The sequence below is a fragment of the Octodon degus genome, unplaced genomic scaffold (assembly GCF_000260255.1).
Source record: "Octodon degus isolate 3935 unplaced genomic scaffold, OctDeg1.0 scaffold00148, whole genome shotgun sequence".
In the NCBI taxonomy this organism is placed as follows: Eukaryota; Metazoa; Chordata; class Mammalia; order Rodentia; family Octodontidae; genus Octodon; species Octodon degus.
Window position 1 is genome coordinate 1,012,418 of NW_004524724.1, and position 25,537 is coordinate 1,037,954.

At 51.7% G+C, this 25,537-nt stretch overlaps 1 protein-coding gene across 2 annotated transcripts in view; it reads left to right on the plus strand.

Moving 5' to 3' along the window:
- Positions 1 to 25,537, plus strand: part of Rspo2 (R-spondin 2) — a 140,113-nt gene that overhangs the window by 91,843 nt on the left and 22,733 nt on the right. Inside the window, exons 3-4 of one of the 2 annotated variants that reach the window (XM_023702303.1) lie at positions 4,531 to 4,674; positions 7,090 to 7,278. In XM_023702303.1, the coding sequence (XP_023558071.1) occupies positions 4,531 to 4,674; positions 7,090 to 7,278 (333 nt within the window). The remainder of the gene's footprint in view (positions 1 to 4,530; positions 4,675 to 7,089; positions 7,279 to 25,537) is intronic. The other variant, XM_023702304.1, reaches the window with a different exon arrangement.

The following is a 25,537-nucleotide window of genomic DNA, read 5'->3' on the forward strand; positions in this document are numbered from 1 at the left end:
GTAGCTGAGAGAGGGAGGAGTACTTAGATACCCATTTCAGTTAATTGGGGACAGTCTTTGAATCTGAATTAGAGTGTGACACCAGTAGTGTCTCAGGCTTTGCTGAGTGTGAAGTCTGAAACCCATTGCAGTAGCTGTCTGCTGGTCTGCCGTGGTATTTTTTCCCTGTATTTTAGTGAAGGGTCTACAGGGTGTTCAGGGTCTCACTACTAGATCAGACTCCTAGTGATCCGCCTGTTTTCAGCCTCCCAAGAGCTGGGATTACAGGCGCGTACCACCACGTCCACCTCTCACTGATGTTTTCTTATTTGCCCTAGAAGTGTAGGAGGGTGAGGGGGAAACTGCAGCATAGGGCCGTGGCAGAGTCCTGGGAAGCTGGTAGCTGCAGCCCCACTACTGCCCCACCTCCCTCCCTTCCCTCACTCTCTCCCTGTCCCCCTTCTCTCCTCCTGCCTCCTCTTCTCCCCTCTCCTTCATTCTCTATTGTGCAGTACTAGGAACTGCACCCAGGGCCTTCACACTGAATTACAATCTCAGTCCTTTTTCTTTTTGAGTCAAGGTCCCTCTAAGTGCTCTGTTGCCCAGGCTGGGCTCAAACTTACAACCCTCCTGCCTCAGCCTCCCAGAGTGCTCAGATTCCAGGCCCCACCACACCTGGCTGAGCCCTGCTCTACTGGACCAGCCCCACTACTGCCCCACCTCCCTCCCTTCACCATCACCAAGCTGGACCAGCAGGTTTACCACAGGCGCCTTCTCAGAGCCAGTTAAACCAGACTATAGGGCCAGGTATACGTGTCAGTTAGGTCAGTTTTGGCCCAGTACATGTTCCATAAAATTGTTTTCTTCTTCACAAATAGCTTCTTCCTTCACAAGTCAATGCCTCAAAAGCAAGGCATTAGGAGGAAATTGCAATAGGGTGGTGTGGTGCAGTCGATCACTCATCATGAGTTATGTGTGCGCAGCCAGCAGATGCAGATGTGAAGGTCGCCCTTCAGGAGGACTCAGCCCAGCACTCTCAGCCTGTGCCGCCCTGTGCATGGGGTGTGTGTGCATGGGTGTGCATGTGTGCATGGGTGTGCGTGCTTTGTCAGAAGCACGCTGCGCTACAAGCACAGCCCCTGAGCTTCCCGGCCCCTCCGAGGCACGTTGGTGCTGGCCGATGTCTGGGTTCCAAGTAGCAGGTGAAGGCACGGAGCAGGACCTGCTGCTGCTTTCTGCTGGGCCCTTTCTTGGGGGCAGCTGTTAGGCGTCTGAGTACTTAGGGGAGGGTCCAAAGCAAGAGCAGCATCTGCGGGCCTGTGAAGGCACAGTGTGGACCCCGGGGTTCCAGCGTCCGTGCTCTGGGAGGCGGCTCTGCTGCCCTGTGCGCCCCAGGCTGCTCTGTGCCACGCAGCTGTGGAGTCTTGTGTGCTAACAGCCTGACCAGCTGCATGGGGGAGCTTGGCTGACCCTGGGTCAGGTTTGTGTGCATTTGTCCCCCCCAAAGCCTCATGCAGTCATTGAGGTACAGTTCTACAGTCTGTGATTAATTCATGAGCCAAGGCTGGGATTACAAATCTGAGTACCGCTGGGATTATGGTTCTGAGTGAGTGCTACACCAGCCTGGGGCTGATAGCCTGAATGTAACATAAGAGAGACAGAGACAGTCTTACCCTCTGTGGCCGTTGTTACTCCTCCCTTTTCTCCTGCTGTTCGCTGCCTTCTGCCTCCATGAACTGCTGCCCTCTGCCATGTACCTCACTGCCTTGGAGCCAGCTGAGTGTAGACTGAAACCTCCAGGAACTGTGAGCTCAATAAACCTTTCCTTCCTCAATTTTGAGTGTCAGGTATTTATCCCAGTCATGAGAGAAGAGTAACCGAGACACCCTGCAACCTGTTCAGTGCTGACCCAGGCCTCTGCCTCTCTGACAGGGCTGAGCAGACGCAGGCCCTGCTGAGCGTGCACAGGCCGTGCCCTGCCGTGGTAAAGATTCACCCTTGCTGATGCTGGAAACCCAACTGCAGCTCAGGCCCGAAGTTTACCAAGCTGTCCTGGTTTCACCTTGGCGTGAGTGGGTGGCAAGACACAGCAAAGACACAGGAGGAACCAGGACGAGAGAGCTGCTACTGGAAGGAATCTAAAATCTGATACATTAAATAGGCTTACAACCTTCAGAACTTTCTTCTTGCCATCAGTTTTATTTTGGAGTCCTTGTCCTCCTACCTTCCCCCATAAATGGAAAATACATTCCCTTTAAAGCACTTGGTGCTGTTTCCCTAGCAGATGTGTTCCAGGTTTAATTTCATTCACCTCGAGAATGACTTCAAGTGTGCATCACTTATATTAGGAGAAATGAAGCCAGGGTCTTTAGAGCTCCTTGTTATCTGACCACAAAATTGCACACAGCCTCTATTATCTCCCCCCCAGCCCCAGTGTGGTTGGGCAGGATAGAGCACTTAGACATTCAGACAGGACAGCGATGCCACCGACAGCTTATCTCACAAATATGAGTTTGGGGATTTTTGAAAATTAACTGTTGCTTCCCGTCTTAAAGCTGAAGTCGTAAGGAAAGAAATTACTTTGACCATGGAGATGTTTAGAAACGGAAATAAAGGCTACACTGACATGAACCCTAGAGTTCCACGGCTGGTCCCAGCAAGCTGCCCTGGAGAACTCGGTCCCGCCTCCCGGGCAGGACGTGGAGCCCCTACAGCAAAGGGTGAGGCACAACACGCACGCAGCTGGTGCGGCTCTGACCCAGCCCCAGCTCCTTGCAGGTAGAGCGCCTTATAGTTTCCCAAGCCCGGAGCAGATGCGTCCGTGAGGTGCTCGAGCAGCGGCTGCGGTGGGTTTGCTTATCGCATGACTGAAGCCAGGGAAGCCGGAGTTGTCCACAGCGCCGTCTCTGGAGAGCACCCTTCACCGGGTGGTGTTGCTATAAACCCTGCCTGTGTTTCCATAAATTATTAGCAGGTCAAGCAAGAGTGACACAACTGAAATGTAAAGTGATATATGTGATACCCTTCATCAGGTGGTGCATTTGTCTTTATGTAACTTATTACTAGGTTGTGTATGAACGGCACTGCCATGCTATCGCTACCAGTATGTTACGTGTAAGTTGATCCCTCTCCGTTTGCCATGTCAAAAGACCTCTCGGAGATTCCTTCCCTCCCAGCTTCAGTCAGCCCTTCTTTGAATCTGGTCAGTGAATGTTTCTGCCGACACCAGCGCAGTTCTCTGGTCACTGGTCTCTCTTGGTCCCGGCCCTGGGATCCTAAGGGCCTGTGGGGCTGAGGTCGAGGCTGAGGCTGAGCACTCTGCTGACCTCTAGGCTGCCAGTGCGTGCACCCCGTGTGCCCTCACAGCCTCTCCTGTGCCCACTAACTCTCTGAAGGCGACTGGGCTCCAGCTGTCCAACTGCCTTCAGCGCTGCCAGCATCCCGCACCATCGGCCACTCAGCCCCGAGCTGCTGGCTGTACGGCTGTCTCCTTCGGCTGGAAAATCACAGAGCTGGTATGCACTCTGCAGCCAGCCCAGCAGGAAGGCAGCTTCGGCTGCTGGGTGGTGGACTTTATCAATCCACTCCTCGAGGCTGAGCACAGTGCACTAGAAACACGTAATTCCCGTAACGTGAGGCTTAAAAACTTGGGGTGCTCGTAAGCCACTGTAAGCTCCTGAAGGAAACATCACCCAGAAGCAGCTGTGTTGTCAGAGAAGCCTAGAAGGGTCTGAGTGGCTCTATGAAACTGCGTGACAGCGTGGCCCAGGACTCTCCCTGCGGAAATGGCCCCGAGTTCTGGACCACAAGTGTGCCCCACCAGGCACCAGGACAGCTGTTTTACACAGGAGGAAACGGAGGCCAAGAAAGGCATCTGCAGACAGAGAGCTGGAAATCATGCCAGATCTGGTCTCTGAACAACTATGCTTGGCCCATGGTCCTAGTGGTGCAGTCGCTGGGCTGTGCAGAGGATGGGTGGGGAGGGGGCTTGGGGGTGTAAGCCTGGGGTTGGAACTTAGCCTCTGGTCTCAGGGCCTTACTTGTGCCCGGGAACTCTGCCTCCTGGAATCTCTAGAGACCGTGGGAGTGCAGGAAGGTGGGGCCTGTGTGTCTCCAGTGAGACAGCCTGTGTCTGGTCACCCTGAGACACAGCAGACACTGCGTGGAAGGGGCCCCGGCACCCCGAGCACTGTGGCATGTCTCCCCTATCAAATGCCCTGCCCTTCTCGCCCATCGCCTGGAGACAGAAGAGCAGCGTTCCCGAGCGACCCCCTTGCAGGCCTTTAGGTGGCCAGGGTGGCAGTGATTTGTTGAGCTTCCCGTTGCGCCGTGCCAGCTGCCTGCCAGGTTCTTGCTGCCCGGGCTGGATTTGACTCAGTTCCTCACTGTGCTGCAGTGCAGGAGGAGGTGGCAGGTAGAGGGCGTGGACTCAGGACCAAGATGCCTCCCTGGCTCCGGCACACTCACCCAGCAGCCCGGAGCGTCACAGAGACTCTTAGGTGCATTTCTCTGGATGAAACTTTCTCTTTTTCTTGTAAACGTTGCTCTTAGGATGCAGAATGGAAAACTGTGAGTCCTGCTTCAGCAAAGACTTCTGTACCAGGTGCACAGCCGGCTCCTATCTGCACAGGGGCCGCTGCTTCAGGGAGTGTCCAGATGGCTTCGCCCCCTCGGACGACACCCTGGAATGTGTAGGTGAGTGGCCCCCAGGCGGCCTCACACTGCCGCCCTCATCCCTGCTCCTGGAAGGCAGGGATGCAGGGTATGGGACAGCAGACAGCTTCTCTTGTTAGTTGCAGAAATTCGTTTCGTTGCTTTTTAAACTCCTTGCGCATCATACAACATCTGGGTTCAAAATGTGCTAGTTGTACATTTAATAAATTAGTGCACTTAAGCACTGCCGATGTGGTGAGATGCCGCACTAAACGACATACTGTGGTGACCCCACTCAGGATCCCTCGCTCACGGTCACACACGCAGCCCGTCATCCTGGCCGCCTTCCGAAGCTGCCCCGGCCCCCTTGTGGCTGCTTCTAGCTCTGAGTCCTCTCACCATGCTTTCCACTGGTGATGCCTTTGGGGAAGGGGCTGTGGGCTGGGGAGCGAGGGAGGAGGACGCAGCGCGCCCGCTGGCTGGGAGGGCCTGTCCACGACGGCTGGATGCAGTTTGATCGAAGGGTCTGGGAGCCTTTACATCAAGCCCTTGCTAATCGCACGGCTGCTCGACCCCAAGATGCTGCTCCGAGCTGCAACACCCGGCCCGTGCCATCGCTCTGGCGATGTCCTTCACTATAACACATCTAATGTCGCGTTTTAGTCACTGCGTGTCTGTAGACAGTGACTGCGCTCCTTGTGGGGTGGCCCACGCGCAGAACACGTCCCAGTTCTTCTTCATCCGTCCCCATCTCTCAGTCCCCTTCCCATTTGCAAAGGGTTCCACACCCTGTTCCTGTCATCTCTCACTGAATTTGTTCTTTATTTGTGTTTTGGATTTCTCCAATGAGAGAAACCATGCAATATTTAAGCTTGTGTCTGATTATGTTTTTAATTTAAACATTTACCATATTTTATCATCACTTGCACATCTGTCTCTTATTATCTTAATACATTACTGATAGTTGTTAGAGGAAAGCATTTTGCTTAGGAGATTAGGAGAGGCACAGAGCTTTGCAAGCAGCACCGTGTTATGTAGCCATTCGGTTGCTGATGGTGAAACGAAAGGATTGTGGAGCTTCTCGCTTGGCCAATTCTATAAAAGATAAATGAACTGAAATAAGTTTTTGTGCCAAATATATGTCGTTGACAATTGCATTGATGTTGCAAATAATTTTTACTGTTAAAATGTAAATTTAGATTCCTAGAACACATTATCTAATATATACATACTATTTGTGAAAAAATTAGGAAAATACATCTCACGCATTTCTTAGTGTTTGTAAAATGCTGTGAGATTTTTAAAGCACAGGTGGCAGGTCAGGCCTGTCAGCCGCTACCCCTCAGTCTGAGCCCGGCACAAAGCCCGCCACAGCCTGGCGACTGGCCCTCTGCCTGCCTTGCAGCTTGCTGCACCTCTGCTCTGAAAAGAGAGCTATGCAGTGCCAGCTAGACTTCCTCCCCTCAAGATGGAGGGATTAAATGAAAATTGGCGTTTTCTTTCCTGCGGAAAGATTGCTTTAACAATCTGTAATTATTAAAATCTTGTAGAGGTGAATGCATTTACATGTGAAGCGCTTGGAGACACGCGCATACTGACGTGTGAATCAGTACATGCACGCAGTAACTGTTAGAAGTAAGAAGCTCAGGGAAAAATCAGGAGCAGACTTCTGCGTGTGCTTTCGGCAGGTGCCCGACTCGCGAGTGTCCCATGCGGATCACAGCGCACCAGTACAATCCTGAGCGGCTCCGAAAAGCCTCTGAATGCACAGTGGCCCAGAGCAAGGGCCGCATCCCCGCAGCGCAAGGAAGTTTCTCAGTGGGGAGGCCGAGGAAGGGCTGGACTGTACGTCTTTCTTTGTCCTCCTTTGGACAGGGGGCTGCAGGCACTTCCTTCTAGTCCACTCTTCCTGAGAGGTGCAGGAGAGAGCTCTTGTGTCCCAGAGAAATAAACAGTGTTTGTTTCCTTTGTAAGCCAGTCATGTGAGGTGTGAATCCACATAGAGAATAAGAACACAGGCTTAGGCACCTGCTGGGAGAGAAGGGAGACTCTCGAAGCGCACAGCCAGCAGCTCCCTTTTCCTCCCCTTCCAAAGCACTGACCCTCTGGCTGGCATGGGTGGCACTCCGACGGCCAAGTGTTGTCCTGGCCGTGCAGTGAAAGTGGGCCTCTGCTTATGGAGTCTCGGGACTGAGCTCCCCTCAGTGTCCTCACAGGTGGTGGCAGCACTCTGGCACAGTGAGCTCAGACCGCGGGTGCTTCAGCTTTCTAAACAAAGCAGGCCCAGGTTTGTGCCACCAGGACCCTGGGTGCCTGCGGTCTGCGTGGGACTGGGGCTTCACACGGACTCTGCAGGAGGATGGGCGGGCAGGTGCTGCCCAGTGAGTGGGTGCTGCCCTAGCGCTCAGTGCCAAGTGGCTCTCTGTGTCTGTGTTCGTGTTTTCTAATGTTTATTAGAAGGATGTCAAGTTGGCCAGTGGAGCGAATGGGGAGCGTGTAGCAGAAACAACCGCACATGTGGATTTAAGTGGGGCCTAGAAACCAGAACACGGCAAATTGTGAAAAAGCCAGCGAAAGACACCATCCCCTGCCCAACCATCGCGGAGTCCCGGCGATGCAAGATGACCACGCGGCACTGTCCGGGAGGTAGGTCTGCACATTCCTGGATGCTGTGTGTTTGCTGTCCCTCTCTCTTTCCCAGGAAACTGAGACAACATGGATAGGAGGTAAAATTCTACTTAGAAACAAATGCTTCAGCTGTCCAGAGTATAAAGCAAACACTTCATCTGCTTTCACGATGTCTTAAAGATAACACAGAGCCCATTGCAAACGTGCTTCTAAAATGAGGGGTGTGTGTGTGTGTGTGCATTTCCTTTTCATCAGATGTACCATAAAAACAATTCTTATGCAATCAGGACTGCAAATGTCACCTTCTGAGGGAAGCTACTGGCCAGCGTTCCATGCAGAAGTTAGGATCAGAACAGTTTCCAATCTGTGTCATTCCTTGTTGAAGGTTAAGCTCACCCAACAGTGGGGTGAGCAGTGTCCTTCTGTCACCACTGTCAGGAGGTCCCCTTTGTTTTGATAATAATTTCTACAAAGCAGCTGCTGGTCGGTGAGTGTTATCCAGGTCTTGGTGGTAACTGTGCTGAATCGCGGGCCTCACCCCGAAAGGAAGGACCGAGCCCTTCAGGGTGGGGAGAAGGCACTGCAGGAAGGTGATTCGCCCGCACTGTGAAGGCAGCAGCCACGTGGGACTGTTCGTGTATCACTGGCAGAGGCCAGGCTGCCGTGGGTGAGTCAGGGCTTTTCTAGCATGAGAAACAGAAAAGCAAAAGAGAAAGTTGGGAAAATTGGGAGATTGGAAAACAGCCAAACCAGCCAGGGTATTTTTTGCCTTCATCCTGCTGGTGCATTTTTTCAGTTTTCCACTCGGCCTGGCGAGAGGATATGAATCTGCTTCGCTGGGTTTCTGTCCCCACGGCCTGTGGAGAAGGGCTGCGATCCATGCAGGAAGACGGCCTCGAGGCCTCGGGACTCTAGCTGGCCTGCAGGCCGCTTAGGTCCAGGTCCAGACACTACTGTGGAGAAAGCAGTTTTTCCTCCTGAATTTGTTCTGCTTTTCCTTCTTGAGTTTCTGAAATGAAGTGTGTTGTCGTCTGCTTTTCACTCACAAGGGTGGTTTGGGTCACTTAAACTAGGCATTTTTTTCAGGCAAACTATAAGAAAATATTTTCCTACCCAACTAATAAGCCATTTCTTCAATAGCTGAGGGCATTTAGCCTGCAACCTTCTGCCTAAAGCTGGCCCCTGTGCCCTCAGGTACTGGACACGCAGGCCCTCCTTGTATGCTGTGTAGACAGTGGCCTCCCACTCTGGCTTTCGTTCATGGCGCGACCAGGGCCGACGTGGTCCCTCTCCTCAGAACTGTTGGGATCGGCCCTTCCTGCTGGAGACGTTCCTGGCCACAGCTAGCTGCTGACCATAGTGCACACTGCATGCTGGCTGTTACGTGCCAGCCTCATGCCTGACACTGCCGGCTGTTTCCGTCGTTCCCCAGTGTGCTTGCGTGTGACCGACCGGTGATTCCCTTGGCAGGGGACCCGGCAGCAGGCTCCGGGCTATGTTTAGCTTTGGCTGTGTTTTATGTCTTAGGAAAAACCAGCTGTCACTCTAATCCCTGTATCTATATTTTCAGTTTAATAAAATGATTTTTATGTGACCTTTAAATGAAGCTGGTCTTAAAAGTTACATTGGAATTTTTTTATCTTATTCAAAAGAAAATAAACTTAATTATTGATAGAAATGGCAATTATTTTGCAATAAGATAACTTCTATTTACAACTGTTGGACACAAAACTGACAAGATTAATTCTGAAACTTGAACAGCAGCAGTGGACTTGGCATAACTCCCAGGAGTCAGCCCACCTTGCCCCGGTGGGGAGGGAGCGGTTCCTTCTCGCATAGGTCATGGCGATCAGTGGAAGAATGGGGAGAAAACCACTTTGTCCCTTCTTACATCTTGATTTGATTTCAGTGATCTGCTTTGACAAACCATGCAAAAATGTAAGTAGTAATCAGGTTGGGAATACAGGCATTTTTCAGATCTTTTCAACATATGTATGGATTTTTCTCCTGCTGGAGCCAGTCTTAACCTGATTGCGCTCATGTGCGGCCTCCGCTGCCCTCACGCTCCAGCCTGGCACGTTAGAGTCAGCTGCTTTCTATTACAGGGGCTGAGCCAGCGGTCAGCGCGGCGAGAGCCTCTAGGTACGTAAGATGCTGTCTAGCTGCTCAGAATGAGGGAATGATGAGTGAGGGGTAAAGGTAAAAAATAAGAGAGTAACGCTCTCGCCTCTGCACTTACTGCCATGTGCTTATCCTTTGAGGAAAGGAATATTTGGGAGTTCCTAAGCAGAGGCCCGATCTCGCGCCAAGCGCCCCAGCTTGAAGTGTTCGCTCCCCAGCTTCCTCTCCACTCATGCATCTTCTCTGCAGAGCTGAGGGAGCCGGGTGGTCTCTAGGGCTCTTCCAGCTCACTTCTCGGCAGCCTGGTCTGGGATCTGGTCCTGCTCTGTCAGCTCCTTACCTGTTTGACCCCTGGCCAGTCCCCTAACTTCTCAGGGTCTCTGCTTCCTCTTCTGTCGACTGAGGTGGGTGTGCTGGTGATCTCTGAGACCTAGTGGACTGGGAAATTGGGCGACTTCAGGTGGAGGCTACGCTCCTAGACTCCTGCAGTCCCCTCCCCCACCGCAGGGCCATCCTGTTGGAACTGATTCATCCAGCACCTGGAGCTTAACTGGAAGGACTCTGTCTGGGCCACATGGTGCAGTGGGCAGTATCTTTACAGAAAGAGATAAGCATGCTCTTATCATACATTTGATATGGACCAGGACCAAGTGTCACAGGCCTGTGTGCGCAGGCTCCTGGCTCCTGCAGGCCTGGCTGACAGTGACCTCAGCATGCCGCGATTTGTCCTTGTTTGGGGGATTCCTCAGGACTTTGATAGCAGCCGTGGTGACAGTTTTGTTCATTCAGCCCATCAGATGTTGGTTGAGAACCGCTGTGGATCGCTCACTGGTGGATGTGGGATTTCTCACGTAACCCTTCGCAGCCTTTTCTGCAGTAGATAACTGCAAGCAAGCAAGAAACGTGATGAGGGAATGGCATTCTAGATGGAGGCAGAGCTGCTCCGGGCACAAGCGCGCTTCAGGGCTAGGAACTCGTTGCCGCTGGGTGCAGTGTTCTGCGTAGGCGCTTGGGACCATCGGGGAGTCTTCGTGTGGTCGGACACCCGGATAGAGGAACAATGAGACAGTCTGCTAGCTGCTGATGTGGAGGTGACTCCTGCGACTGTCCTCTGTGCGCCCACTGCATCCAGAGAAGGAGGCGTGCACCCAGGGAGAGCAGCTCGAACTGGTCCACTGTGGGGCATCCCCAGCGGTGGCCCTGGTCTTGCTTCTGAGGAAGCCTGGGCTCCCCTGTGCCTCCCCTGGTCCCTTAAGACAAGGTCAAAGGTAAAGCCATGGTTGTTCTCCAGAGAGGTCCCCAACTTTGAGCCATTTTCTCTCCATAGGAGACAGGTGCATTGTTTGCTGTGACACTTTGCCATCCTGTTTTGCCAACACAATCCACTGGCAAGAGCTGCTGGAAGCTCCTGAAGGAGGCCACTTGCCGGCAACCTGCACCTATCTGTGCTCTCACCCGGTGATCCTCCCTGTGACTCTGCTGTCACTGCTCCTTCCGAGTGGGGCATGTGGCTGTGGGACTGTCCTTTCCAGCCCTGCCCTCTGAATCAGCCCCCCAGACACTTGGCCTGGACACAAGCGGGGTGATGCGTGCTCCTCCCCAGGTCTCGTGGCTCTGAGCCCGTGTGGCAGCTCCTGCCTGCTCCAGCAGCTGGCTCCCTGCTCCCTGCAGAGGGCTGCAGCAGCGGCAGGGATGTGCTGTCAGGAACAGCGCAGGGCAGTTGTCTGAGCACCGGTCACGCCTTCTTAGCACTACAGCATTCTGCCTACACTCTTTCAAAGGGAAGAGAACTCCCTCCCCTTAGAAACATGACTTGATCATTATCTGCTGTTTTTCTTTCCTCCACAAGTGGTTCTTAACTTGGTAGGAAACAAAAGAAAATGCCATTTAGCAACTCAGAAGCTTAATCTCTGCAAACATCTGCCTTCTAAGTGGCGGTAGCACCGAGATCTCCTCGCTGTGTTTCCTGTGCATATGCTGACAGCTCACGTGGACCAGGTAGTAGGTGATAGGGCTGGAGAGGGCTGTGGCTTGTGTTGGATTAAACCAAGAGCAGGAAGTAGGCACAGTTTCAGTAGGAGAGGGTCAAGGAACTATGCGCTGGACATGTGTTCTTGATTTCTGCACATTGCGTTTACATTTGAGCTGCAGCCTATGTGGTCGGCCTCGTCCCTGCCAGCCCGCAGGGTCATTTGGAAGTGGGGACAAGGCAAGCCTGCATCCTCTGTGGCCACTGTGCTCCATCAGGGGTGGCAGCCCTGGACTTTGACATGGAGGAGCAGCTAGCAGGGTCGCCGTGGCCTCCGAATGCTGCCCCCAGTGCTCTCTGGCACCCTGTGAGACAGCCGTGATCTCTTTTATTGTCAGTTCAGCAATCTCCTGTTTCAGCAGACTGTGCTACAGTTGTGGTCTTTGCTCTTGGTGGTTGTAAACCGGGATGTTAATGGTGCTTAGTCCTCCACTGCTGTTAACAGGGGAGCACTGCCCGCAGACGCCCCTCTTGGTGGAATCTACACCTCCAGCTGTGGGCCTTGCAGAGTCTGGGGCGAGGTCCTTCCTGTTCCCTGCTCCCCTGAGTCCCACATTTTAGTTTTTATTTGTTCCTTGGAAATGAGCAGAGGCTGCCTGCTGGCCTCAGTGGTGGGAGTGCAGCATTGTGGTTCTTTAAGCATGATTTCTCTTGGGCTTGCTGATTCCCTCGGCAGAGAGGCTGAGGCAGTGGGGGCTGGCCATGGGCTCCACAGGGAACACAGCCCAGGGTGCCTGGGCACAGCCAGGACGTGAGCTTGGACAGACAGGATGCCCCCACTCCATGCAGAGCCCCCCGAGCCTCGGGCCGAGGTCTGCTGTGGAAACAGCATCTTTCCTGGTATGTTCTGAGCTGGCCAGGAGGCCCAGGAAGGTGGGAGAAGCCGCAGCTTCTCTGGGCTGATCTGATCTCTCGGCCCATGTGATCACAGCTGCGCCAGCAGCTCAATGGGAGCTTGCAAATGTTGCCACCCAAGGCCCAAAGCCCTACGGTAATGAGGCAAAGATGGGAAAATTCCAACAGGGCTTTTCTTTCATGAATTGCTCAGTGGTGAGCTACCCTGATCTTAATGTGAGATACATAAAACAATTTTACTACACGGCAAGGTAAAATCAGCTTTAATAGGACACACATGGTGTCTTTGTTAGCTTCCCTCCCCGTTACTGGAGACTGCTTTTCCTGCCCTCCCATAATAAGGAAGGGTTAAGTGCAAATACCTGGTGGCTTCTTAGAACAACTTCTCCACACCACCAGCTGTCTCTCTGGGGTTTTCAGATGTGCGATGCAGTGGGTGGCAGTTTCCTCATGGAAGGGGTCTCTGGCCACAGGACTGGGCAGGGCCATGCTGTAGATTCCCTCCTGAACCATGAGACAGAAGAAGAACATTCAGTGGCAGTTTCCTGAAATCCCAGCTTGGTCTGCATGGTGATACAGAGGTGGCTAAGAGGACTCACTTCCTCTGTGTACCAGAGTTGGCAAAACTTTTGTCGCTAAGGGGTAACCTGGAAGTGTATGGGCCAATGGCTTTTGCTATGGGACTGCTCTGTTTATGATACTTGGGCCTAGTATTTTGCATTAATATTATTTTCCCCTATTTGAGGACTTTGGAAATTAGAAGTGAAATGTTTGAACTTGTCTAGCCAAAGATGTTGAATAACTGACGCTGTGTCCTTATGCCCTGCCTACTATGCAAAGGATTTAGTCATGATGTACAGAGCTCTAACAGTACAATGAAACTAAAACATACACATGTCAGAACCAGCCAAACATATATATATATATATATTTTTTTTGTTTTTTTTTTTTTTGTTTTCTTTTTTTTTTTTTTTTTTTTTTTTTTTTTTGTGGAACCAGTGGTTGAAATAATTGAGCTAAAATTTTGACTATGTGTTTACTACCAGACAAATGTGTTTTTTTCTGAGTTTAGAATAAATGATTATAGAGTACAAATTTGATGTAACAATAGCTTTTGGAGAAAAACTTATGTATGTATATAAATGTATGCATGTAATATACATGTGCATGCGAACACATGCACACATGTGCTCATCTTCATGCCAATTTCTTTCATGAATTGAAAGAAAGCACATTAAAGTATGTGCGTGTGCATGGCAGAAGGAAGGCTTGCACTGTAGGATTGCAAAAATCAATGAAGATTTTCGTAGTGGACCGTTCTATAGGGAAACCCCCACCGGGTGGGTGGAGCATGGGGGACACCCCAAGGCATGGCAAGAAGGTGGACAGCGTCCTTGGCCAGGTCTGAGTCACATCCGGGTCTCCAGAAGCAGGGCAGTTGGTGCTCACCCTCCAGAGAAGACACCACGGCCGAGCTGTGCATCACTTAGGGAAGGTGGGAGGTCTGTGTCAGGGCTGCAGGACTGGGGTCTCCAGCAGGCTGCTGAGTGCCTACCTGGAGCTCAGTGGTGTCTGGAGAGCCTAGAAAATGCGCAGCCCTGCCAGGGGCGGCTCCCTCTACCGGGGGCAGCTCACCGTGAGCCTGCTGATAAACAGCAGTAAGGTGCGCTCCAGTAAGATCTGCAGTCAGGAACTTGGATGCAGAATTATTCGGGGTGGTTGCCTCAAGTCCACACTCCCAGTTCAAGTAAACTTATGATTTCTGTGCTCCAGGGCTGGCCTTGGGCCATCTTAACTGTATCCTGCATACTGAACTGAGCTGACTTTATTAAATATACTGCAAGTTTCCCTCTCACTTGTCCTGTGAACCTAGCCGATCTCGTTGGGGCTGGGATTCTAAGTAACCCCTAGAGTTTCTATAGCTGCTCCTACAGATTCATCTGACTAGCTGTTTAAACACACTTTGCTTCCTGTGCTCTCAAGAAAGGAGATCGAGAAGCCAGGTCATGTGGCCAGAGGAGTCACAGTCCAGGCAGGAAGGGAGTGCACCTCACAGAGTAATGAAGGTGGCAGAGGGGCACAAAGTTGAATTTCTAAGTGTCAAGTGTGGCTTGGACATTATAGGGAAAAAAAGTATCATTTTTAGCTACCATGCTCAGAGAATATTTCCTGAGGAGAAGGCTTCAGTTCTAGCAAAAGGGGAGGGTGGAGACCACGTGCCACGTGTATGAGGGCGACCCGCAGAGGGTGAGGGTGTAGGTGCTAAGCTGGGCCCCGCAACCTACAGTGAGGCCAATGTGAGGGGTACTGGGCAGCTCACAGGGGGGCCACCAGTGGGGTGGAGATAGGGCACTGGGCTCTGCCTTCACTGTATGGGGCTTCACAGACTGCAGAGGAAGGGCCCCCCAGCTGTGGGCCCTGCATGGAGCACAGGCTGGCTTTAATGGAGGAATTACCAGAGGAGACTCTTGTGCTCTGATGTTTATCCATTTTTCTGTTATGCTTGTTTTTCTGAGGAGAGCAGGATTTTGCCTCGGTCTAGTCTGTGACCCTTTGCCCTGGCTTTCTCCGCCAGCTCTGTGAGCCAAGCCATTCGCTAGTTTGAATTTGTATAGTTTTTTCCTTTCCTTTGAATCTAGGCCCACTTTGCTTTTGGCCTAAGTGCACTATTTTGTTCCTAAGGCTGAGCCCTGTGTGTGCTGTTGCCCCGTGCACTCCATGGCTTTGCCTTGGCTTGGTGTGCTCTGGATCTTGAAAGCCCACAGACTGATCATTGCTTAGGTCAGAGGTGAGCGCCCCTCCAATGCCCGTTTTCACTGTGTCGTCGCGGAGACTTTACCCAGCGGGTCAGTGACTCCTGTCCAGCTTGGCCCTGGCATTTTAAAGGCTTCTGAGGGGGTGTGGCTCCGGGAGGAAGCTGTAGTGTGGAGTGTGTGCCGGGAAGGAGGTGGTGTGCCTTGCCTTCGTTGTGACCCAACTGCTCAGGACCCACCTGCCATCTCCTGTCCAGCACATCCTGGACGTGACGGACAGCAGCCGTCCAGCTTCTGTCGGCCACGGCGGGTGTCTGTCTTGGTTACTTTCTTCTTGTTGCTGAAACAAAATACCTGATGCCCAGAATTAAGGAAGGAAAGGTTTATTTAGCTCCCAGTTTGTAGAGGTTTCGGTCTGTACTTGGCTGGCTCCAAGGCAGAGAAGCGATAAGTGCGAAAGGGGAGCAGCAGAGAGCTTCCTCTCCCCTCCCGCGTGGTCCGCAGGCTGCCGCCCTGCTGGGTACCCAACTGAAACCCTAACCCCAGCATCAGCCCATGAGTCAATCACGAACTCTAGAGGCCTCCCGTGACCTCATGAGCTTTGGGTGGACACCTAGACACAAACTATAACAGTGTTTGTAAAGCAGACACAAAGGCACAGAGAAGTAGTAGAGTTTTGGACTTCATCAGTGTCAGCCTGCCCTGGGCACCTGGGAGTTGAGAGACTGCCAGGGGCTAACGTCCTACAGTGGAGGCCCATGGAAAGCAGGCCTGAGTCCCGCAGGGCTGCTGTGAGCAGCTGGCGCATGCACCCTTCCTACCTGTGGCTGCCTGCTCTTGCTGCTCATCCTCGTAACTAGGGTCTTCTTGGGGCCTCTGTGACCTTTCTTTCCTGCGGGGACGGTTCTCTAGGCTCCTGCAGCAGCCGCATCTCCCCGCGGTGTTCGGAGCTTCTCAGCAGTCACCTGCTGACCCACTTACAGTCTCCCCCGGTGGCCACACACCCTGAAGGTGTCCACAGCTTCCTGTCACCCAGGCTGTCACCTGCCTTCTCTTTCAGTCCCTTCCTCACACTCAGATGAATTGGATCAAATCTTTCTGCTTGTGCCAAATCTGGAGACTTCTCAGGTTCCCTAGAAGTCAACTCATCTAGCTGTGGCAGGAACCCCAGCCTGCCCAGGGCTGCCCTGAACCCCAGGCAGCATCCTTCCTGCATGGGCTGGGAGAGTGGCCGGGAAAGTGGGGCGCATCACCTGCAGCTTCTGCCCAGTCCAGGTTCTTAGCCAGCATTCACCTTCATCCCCGGCATCTCTAACTCTGAGCCTCATTAGTCTTTTCACCTGGGTTACTGATGCAGTGTTTGTCAGGCAGAGGGGCAACGTCTAATCTGTCATGCAGCTAACAGATGTGTCTGCATCCACAAAGACGAATCTTCTTCGTTTTGCTTGGAGTATAAAAGGGTGAGAAAACCAGAGCACTGGGTCCTAGGAGTCCGTGGCTGCCTGGTCAGCCTTGCATGTTGGAGGAGGCGGAGCTGCGGATGAGCACACAGGCAGGTGGTGCTGGTGCTGGTGTGCTCAGACTGGAACCTGGGGGCCTGAGGCGGTGCAGAGTGGGCTGCAGAGGGACGGCAGACAGAGCCGGTGAGGAAGAGACCGTGTGTGGCAGGCTCGGTGTTGCGCAGGGCACAAATGGTGTACCACAATGCATGCTGCGAGCAGAGTGGCAAGCACTGGGGCAAAAGCAGTAGAAACAAGGAGAAGGAATGAGCTCAAGGGTTAGTTTGAAGTCAGCACGTGATTGCCACTCAACTGGGTCTTGGGAACTGAACACTGCTTGATGAACTCGAAAACCTGCTGAGCAAGGGTCTCAGGAAGAGGGAGTCCCTGCCCACTTACAGTGATGCCCGTGTGTGGATATTCAGGACCGCCGGTCTGGGTGCAGTGTGAGAAATGTAGTTTACAGCAAGTAAGCAGCTGTCCCAGCCCTGGGAGCACCATGAACCTGAAGTTAGAAGCAGAGGAGCAGAAGGACAGGAAGTTTGGTAGTGTGGATTACCTCTTGGCACTTCTTAAAATGTATTTTAGTACAGGGTCTCACTACATAGATCAGACTCATAGTGATCCTCCTGTTTTCAGCCTCCCCAGCACTGGGATTACAGGTCTGCGCCACTACACCCAATCTCAATCGCCGTCTCATTGCACCCCTCCTGGGGGGTGGGGGCAGTTCAGCGGATTAAAGCACCTGCTTAGGCAGATGCAGACCCAGGGATCGAGCCTGGGTCTGCATCTGCCTAAGCAGGTGCTTTAATCCGCTGAACTATCTGGCCAGCCCTAGCACTTCTAAACAAGTCCTGCTTTGGAAATTCAGTGCCTTGAACCTGTCACCAGCAGGTAAATATGGAGGCTAAGGTGGAGTGCACAGGAGGAAGGGTGGTGTAGACCTGTGCTCGGGCTCAGATTCGGTCCTGTGCAAGGTATTGCCCACGTAGGCAGAGACAGACCTGCTGGGTAGGTTCGTCTCTCTGGGCTGCTTTCTTATTCTCTCCTACAGTTTGGAGCTTGTGCAGGCACGAGTAAGGAGGGAACATGTCACCCTGGACGCACAGCCCAAGAGGTCCTGCGTGGCGCCCTCTGTGTGGGAGCCACGGTGCCCCCTCCGTTTAGGGCAAGTCTGCCCAGCTGTGATTTCTCATGCATTGTCCGGCTTTATGTACATACAATGCATGTAAACTACCGCTAGCCCAATTGTGTGACGTTACCTGTGCCTCAGGCAGCAGGTGTCTCCTGTACCTCAGTTGTCCTTTATTCAGGGTGTCCGTCAGCTCTGCCTGAGGCTGACTTGATACAGTCACCAGGTGTGCCATGTGTCAGGAGAGCCTGGCGCCGTTTGAAGCACAGAGCTCTGTTACCAGTGCTGCTGGGACATCAGACAGGGAAGGCCCAAGGACGCTGCGGGGATCACTGTGGGAGACCAGGGCCCACATGTGCGGAGCCCGCCACAGAACTGGAGTGTGGGCAGTAGCATAATTTGAACCATTCCCTCTATAGAGGTTTACATGTATTAAGAACTTGCTTAAAGGAGTTCAGAAGCGGTGGTGGCCTCTTCGGCCCTGACATGCGAGAAGAGGTTTTGGGGCCATGCAGAACTTCAGATGCTGGTACTGTGTGCAGCTTTCAGGGCTCAGGGACAGTTGTCCGCAGTCTACACAGTGCCGGGAATGCCAGAGACACTGACGACTGGAAACACATGGCTGTTGGCTTTCCTTCCCCATGCGCGGGTGCTGCGCATCTCGGTGCAGGCTGCGAGGATGCAGTGTCGCACTCGCTGGGCGCTCGGCTGGCACTCATCACTGTGTCTGCGTCCTCTCTCACTCCTACTTCCTTGCTCTTTAAGCAGCCTGAGGAAATCTCTTCAGCTGAGTGGGACTGAGCTTTGATGAGTGCCAAGTGGCTTTGCAACTGCAGTCTGGTGTAACTGTCTTAAACCCAATTTTATTTGACTTTACGGCTGGCATTTTCCATATTGGGAAAATTGGTACATTTGCCTGCTGCTGGGGTGGAAGTCTGTGAGAAGCAGAGGTGCCTCAAATGAGAAAGCCACAGCGTAAGTTCATGCAGTACCTTTGTTGTAAAACTAGCCTGCTTACGGATTCTGGCTCCTTATGTGGAGCATCTGAGCATTCTAGCAGTGCAGAGCCAGAATGAACCAAAGTCACCTGCAAAGCAAATGGTCTGTTGACCAGAAAAAAACATTAGTGTATTGTTACCTGGATTTTCCTACAGGAGACAAAAAGTTGCATTATTTTGAATGCAAAACATTTCTTCCTTTTCTCACCAGGAAAAAATTGAGTCTAAAATGTTCATTCCTTAGCTCTATCTCATGCTGTAAGGCCAGTTCCAGAGCTCAATTTCTGACACCTGTGACACAGAGGCTGTCATGCTCAGAGAACGTGGTCGGGTCCTGTGATGAATCCTCTGTAGCTCCCAGGCCTGAGACCCGGCTGGCAGATGACGGCCCTGCTGACAGGCTTTGCGCAGTGTGCACGGAGCCTGAAGCGCAATGCTCAGCTCCTCAGCCCTCCGCTTGGAGCTGTCCTCACGGCTTCTGCATCTCGCTCGACTTAGATGAGGTCCCTGCTTCCAGCTGGAATGTGGAACCGAGAGGGGTCCTGCCGTGGGGACCACGTGGGGGCTCGGCCGAGTGCAGGTTCCTGGACACTTAGTGTTCTCTGTGAGTCTGAGCCTGCTCGTTTATGTTCATTTCCTGAAGTCAACTCTGAGAGCTAGCCCTGTGGCTTGGCCCGGAACGTCCCCAGTCGCAAGCCCCTGCAGATGGCGGCAGTTTGATCAGAGGCGGATCACTGGTGTCAGTTAGTTGAAGGCAGCTCTGCAGCCCTGGGAAGAAGCTGCGCGCCTCACGCTTCTCAGTGTGCGTCTGCCTCGCTGGGCTCACAAGGGTCTCCCGTTGCCGCTTTGCCTTGGTGGGTTTCCCTTGGTGAATAGTCATTAATCACCTACTCTACGAATTTGTGTTACTTTTATACGTCGTTGAGTCAAAGATTACCTTACATGCTCTTTACCAAGTTCTGCTACAAAACCAAGCAGCTTTCGTGGCGCAAAGGGAAAGAAATCAGCAAAACGCCAGCTCCCACTGCTGACCTCCAGGCCTGGCAATGAACCACATCCTCGGAAACCAGCGTCCACGAGTGGGCTCCCACGGCGCTTTTATGTTCTGGGTAACCTATGGTGGCCTTTGCTTATGTTTAGTGATATGTCCTGTGAAGGCTGTTTAGAGTTCTACAGATAAGCCCCAACACACAACATAACACATGGCCCGCTTATTACACGTAGTATATGTGAATTACCTTTTTTTTGGGGGGGGTTCATGTTTATTCAGTTCTCCTTTGCTTAATGTTTAAACAATAGATTTAAGCACTCAGTTCTTGCATATATAGCCTTTAGATTGGAGGCAGAAAAAGTTGAGTTTAAAAATTGCCTTTCCTAATAAACAGCAGAACAGTGGCATGTCACATGACTAATTATTTCATTATTATAAACCCCAAACATCAAAAGACAAGAATAAAACCTTACCAAATTAATATAAACTAACAAAGCCAGAATAAATTTACATTTATTTCTCATTCGGAACAAAAGCTCTAGCACTTCAATCACATAATATATTATTTTGTCAATATCGCTACGATGATTAATTGCATTAACTCAAGACCTTAATTATCAAATCTATAGGATTTTTTTCAGAATTCATAATAGACAAGAATTTTCCCTGATATTCACAGAAACCCAACAGTGGCATTGTTAGTACTGTGCTACATTAATACCACTAGACTTTACTCACTACATTTTTGAATTAAAAATGTAGAATATATCCGCAAGTTACATAATATTTGTTGAAACTGTTACAGAGGAAAAACTGAAGCGGTATACATGAGTATTAATTATCTTTTTTCTTTTCAATTTTTTGTATATTTTAATGAGGAAAAAAGATAAAATAGCAATGAAACAGTTTCAAATGCTACAATAATTGATTCATTGCATATTGTTACTACAGGAGAGGATCTGTCAGAGTGCCTTCCACCTGAGGCATCCTCCTGAGCTTCAGTTTTGTGCTCTCACTGCGGTCGTATTAGGCCCAGAGGAGTCTCAAATGCTTGTTCTGGGGTCTGGAAATAGTTGCTGTCTTTCTGGTATAAGGGTCCCCAAATCCACAGCCTTCAGAGAAGTGAGTGCAGTACGCATTTGGGGCGAAGGCACATGGGTCTTCATGATAATGCGTATCGTACCCTAAGCCGAGCTGATGGAGCCGTTCTGGACTGGAAGATGCATTTGAAGTTAGAGCGGCAGCCAAATGCCAGTACCTGGGAGCACAGACGCCTGCAAAGGTGCCACTGCCCAGAGTTGGAGGGGCTGCACGGGGCCAACCCTGCCTTTCTAGGAAGCCGTGACAGTGCCTTTATGGGGCGGGGCCTTCCCTGCTCTTCTGTCTGTGAGGAGCACTCCTTCAAGCTCTCCCAGGAGGAGAAAGCCTTATAGCGGAGGCTCCTGCTTTTCCAGTGTACCCTGCTGCCATCCCACCCCTGCAGGCTGCGGGTGGCCGCAGGGGGAGCTTCTAGGCCACGCTGTGGGGCCTGGGGCCCTGAGCTCAGCAGAGCCCTCCCCTCCTGAGCTGAGGTTTCCTAAGAGAAACACCGACTGACTTAGAAAACCTTGTGGGCCCACACCACACTCTCTTCTCTTGGGACCCCTAGAGTAGAATCTAGGGAAGCTTTACTTTTTGAAAACATGCACTAAACATGTGGACCTGCAGCCAGGGGAGGAATAAAGGCTGACCGAGTGTCTGTGTCCCAGGGGCTGATAACAGCATCAGAGCTTTGTAGAGTAATTTGTATTTCTGTTGGAAAACATCCTTAGCTTGGCTCAAGTGTTTTACTTTTCAACCTCCTGCTGGGGTTGAAATCCAGCACTTTGCCTGCTTAGCAATGAGTACGCGTGCAATCCGAGGCACAGGAGGCGGAGGCAGGCAGGAGGGGCGCCCACACTGTGGAGGTGACCTGGAGGAAGCTGCCTGCAGAGAGCGAGACCCTGCAGCTCCAGGTGGCTCCGTCTGCAAGTACAGACGCACCGAGACATTTCCTTTGTGAGAGAGCCCCAGAAAATAAGGTAAGTCCTTTCTTCCTGAGCTAGTAGCACACTCCAGCGCTCGAGATTCCTGGTGCTGTCTTCCACGTGGCCACACCACCACGTGAGGGGGTGCGTGGATAGCAGGCAGCATCCACGGTTTGCAGGTTTGCATCTCAGGGCCAGGTCTTCCTGCCTCTACTCACTGGAGTGCTTTCCTCTGGAAGACAGCGGAATCCACTTGGTGGCAACACGTATGGACGCCAGCGTCTGGTGATGGGGTGTGGACAGTGTTCGCCGGCGACGCCTGGCGCCCTCTGCCTCGTGCTCTGTGGGTTGGGAAGGTGATGTGACAGAGTGCAGCGCTTCTTGGGAACGCTTCCACTGCCCGTAATCCAGCCTGTGCTGTCACAAATATTCTGCATTTTGGGTTACTGAGCAGCACAGGAGAGACAGCTGCCACGCTAGTGCAGCGAACACCGCTCTGCCCCGCCGCCCAGCGGCAGCACGCTGCTCGCGCCCTGCGGTCGGAGTGACCTCTCGATTTTGCTTTGCCCCATTCTCCCTGCTGCACGGCCGCGTGGATCTGCCCTACCGGAAAGGCCATCATGCGCTCAGCCTCGAAGCCAGCACGTCGTGGTGCTTTGAACATCCCGAGCGTCCACGCGGGGAAGGTGTGGGAGGCGTGCGTGTCTCAACTGTGAATCGTGACAGGTCCTGGATGGCCACGTGGCCGGGGTCGGCCCCACGCCCACGCGCCAGAGGCAGGCCTTGCGCTGGCTGCGTCCCTAGGAGTTCCTCGCGCCGAGGCCCCGCCTGCCTCCTGTCTCCTTGAGGGCCGATGCTTCCGAGAGGGGCTCCTTCCAGGACCCGGGTCCGTGTTGGGCGTCCGAATTCTTTTCCCATTGCTGTGGCCGCTGCGGGGTGAGCCTCGCGGTCTGGGCTGCCCCGCGGCCGGGCTGAGAGGTCCGCTCTGCTGTGGTGTGTTTACTTCTTTTCTCTAAGTGGGTGGGGTAGTTCGGCTTTAATAAATGACCTTTCGCGCCCACAGTGTTGCAGGCAGAGGGAATGTGTGGCTTGAAAGGGAAACCTTTCATTCCAATATGTTAAGTAATTCTGCGGAAGTTTATAAATGAACGATTGAAGATCGTGTATCTGAAGCAGGCTCCCTGGCACGTTTGCCTGGGCACAGCTGGGCAGGGAGAACCACCAGAAGGCTGAAGTTGCTTGGGCTTTCTGGGCTAACTTTAAGTTCTGAGTATTTTCAGCTCTGAGTTCACCAAGACTTTACTGTGAGCAGTGGAAAAATATTTGATTTTATGCACAGGCTGAGACATGTAGCAAGATAAAAATTTTTAGTTTGAGTTTCGGTCTTCACATTTTAAATTGTGCTTTTATTGTAGCAATACCATTCCCAATACTACTAGTTTGTTTTATCTTTTCTAACTTGAAAATTAAACCCTAAGAACACTAAATTTTTATTTTATAAAATTATTTGGTAGAACACAACTGTATTACAGCTTCTTTTCAATTATCCTGTTGTGAAGAGCTCAGGGATTTGGCAGAGGTACCGTGTATCTGAGTACTGGGGTGTGTGTATGTGTGTGTATGATGCACATCTTATGTGGCTGCTGCAGATACCTAGAGGGGTGCCCCTCCCCAAATCAGGGTCAGATCCTCTCAGAAGACCCAGCTGGCCAGAGTCCCGCTGAGAGTGACTTTAGGAAGGCTCCGTCCCATGGCCAGTGCAGCGGGGCGCACTGTGTGCCACTCACTGCTGGTCCCGTGGCCTGGCCTCCCTGTGACCTACCCTGGTGCCCATCCAGCCTGCACTCCAGCCAGCCCTATCTCAGCGTCACAGGCAGGACAGCGGTGAGCAGGAGGACTGTGCACCGTCCCTGTTGCCCCAGTGGTGTGGACGCGCCTCTCCTCTGTAAGCCGCAGGTCCCCACCACAGCTCCCGAGGCTTAGAGGTGCAGAGCGTGAGTGTGGGCGCCCTCTCTGCTGAGCTGTGGGCTCTGCAGGTCTGAAAGGCGCAGTGCTGTTCTGGGCTCTGGCTCCTCATGCACCCAAGAGGCAGAGGTGTTGCCCGCCACGGGGCAGGACACAGCATTACGGCCCTGTGAGTTTTCCTGCCGCTGGCTGCTGTTGCTTCTCCCCCATGGTCCACACTGACAGGCAGTGGCCTCCAGCCTTTGTACTGCAGACCTGGTCATTTTTCATCAGATCCCAACCAGCACCCTGGGAAGAGATGGGAATGATTTTTCACAAATCTAGCACCTAGCAGGAAGCCAGGAGATTACAAAATTCTAATTCTAGTTCAATATGTAGATAGAACCTGTTTTTTGAAAAATGATTGATTGATAGATTGATTTATCTGGTACAGAGTCTGGCTATGCAGCTCAGAATTGCAGTGATCCTCCTGTCTAGCCTCCCCAGTACTGGGATTGCAGGCATGGGCCACCACGCTGGGGGTTCTGGGGCTGGCATGGTACCGGGGATCCAACCCGGTCCTTGCACTTGCCAGGCAGGTGCTTAGACCGCCAGGCTATCGTCCCAGACCCTACAGCACCTATTTTGATCCTTATCTCATAATGGCTAACTTTGTAGTTGTTAAGGATATTTTAAAAGACAAGTTTTTTAATTATTAACTTAAAGATTAATAATAGTGCAGAAGTTTTGTGTATCTTTCCAAACATTTTCTGTACATAAGTCTGTGTATTGGATGAAACATATATTCAACATAAGAATGCCAGGACAACCCTTTTACAGCAAAGAGAAGGTGCGACAGTCTTGTTTAACTTATCAGAAGATGAAGTTGAGCACTTTCCTGTGTTTTGGGAGAGTTGTACCATCCTGTCTTCAGGTTCCTGGATAAAATAGTAAGGAGGAAACTCGGCAGCGTTCCTCAGAGAATCAGCAGTTAAGATGCAGTCAGTGTGTTTTCACAGGACGGAAGCAAATCGGAGGTACTGAGCTATTAAATGCGGTTTGTCTCAGTGTGTGACTGGAAGGGTCAACACTCCCCAGCCTTGGTCTTTAGGTCAAACCACACTCTGCAGACAGACAGTCAGCACACACTTTGATAAGTGGGCCTACAAAAATACTCTTTTACTGAAGAAGTCGCTGTTTGACCTGACTGGGGACAAATAGCACATGGACACCCACAGTATTTAATTTGTTTGGATAATAGTTGCAGATAAACAGGTACACTCTTCAGGAAAAAAAAAAGCTGTTTTATACTTTTTGTAATTTTAAAATACTGTAAGTTGGCCTTGCTTTAGTATTATAATAAGGAAAACAACCTTAAGGAATTTTGTAAGAAAATAATTTTGTGGTTAGCATTATGAATATAATGCTCTGGACTCTGGGTTGCTTTCCGGAAGAGGCTGAGCAGGAGAACTGCTGTGTAAGAGGACAAGAACGTATTTTGCCGGATTTCTGATTGCCACACGGCTTTCATAGCACTTGATCTGTCACTGTGCTCAGCCTTACCACATCTCCCCAGAAGTAAGTTTTTTGCTTAAAACATTTTATTATGCTTCTTAAAGCAGCGCTCTGCCTTTCCGTTCCAGTTTGCCAAGAAGGGCCCTGGGCCTGCCCTCTTTTGGAAACTGCCTGTCCTGGGCTGAAAGGGCCTGAAGCCCTTGAAAGCCTTAGGGCGAAAGGAAATATGCGCAGTCATGTCAGCTTTTAAGACGGGAGTCCATGACTTCGCGGCACACAGCTTTGAAATTTTCACTGTTCAGCCCTTACACCTGAATTAGGTCCGAGAACAAGGTCTTTGCTTTTTACATGGATTGAAATGAGTTTAAAATTGTATTAAGCAAGCTGAATTTAAAGCCTGCTGCCACACAGTGACTGTGTTAGCATCCGCTCGT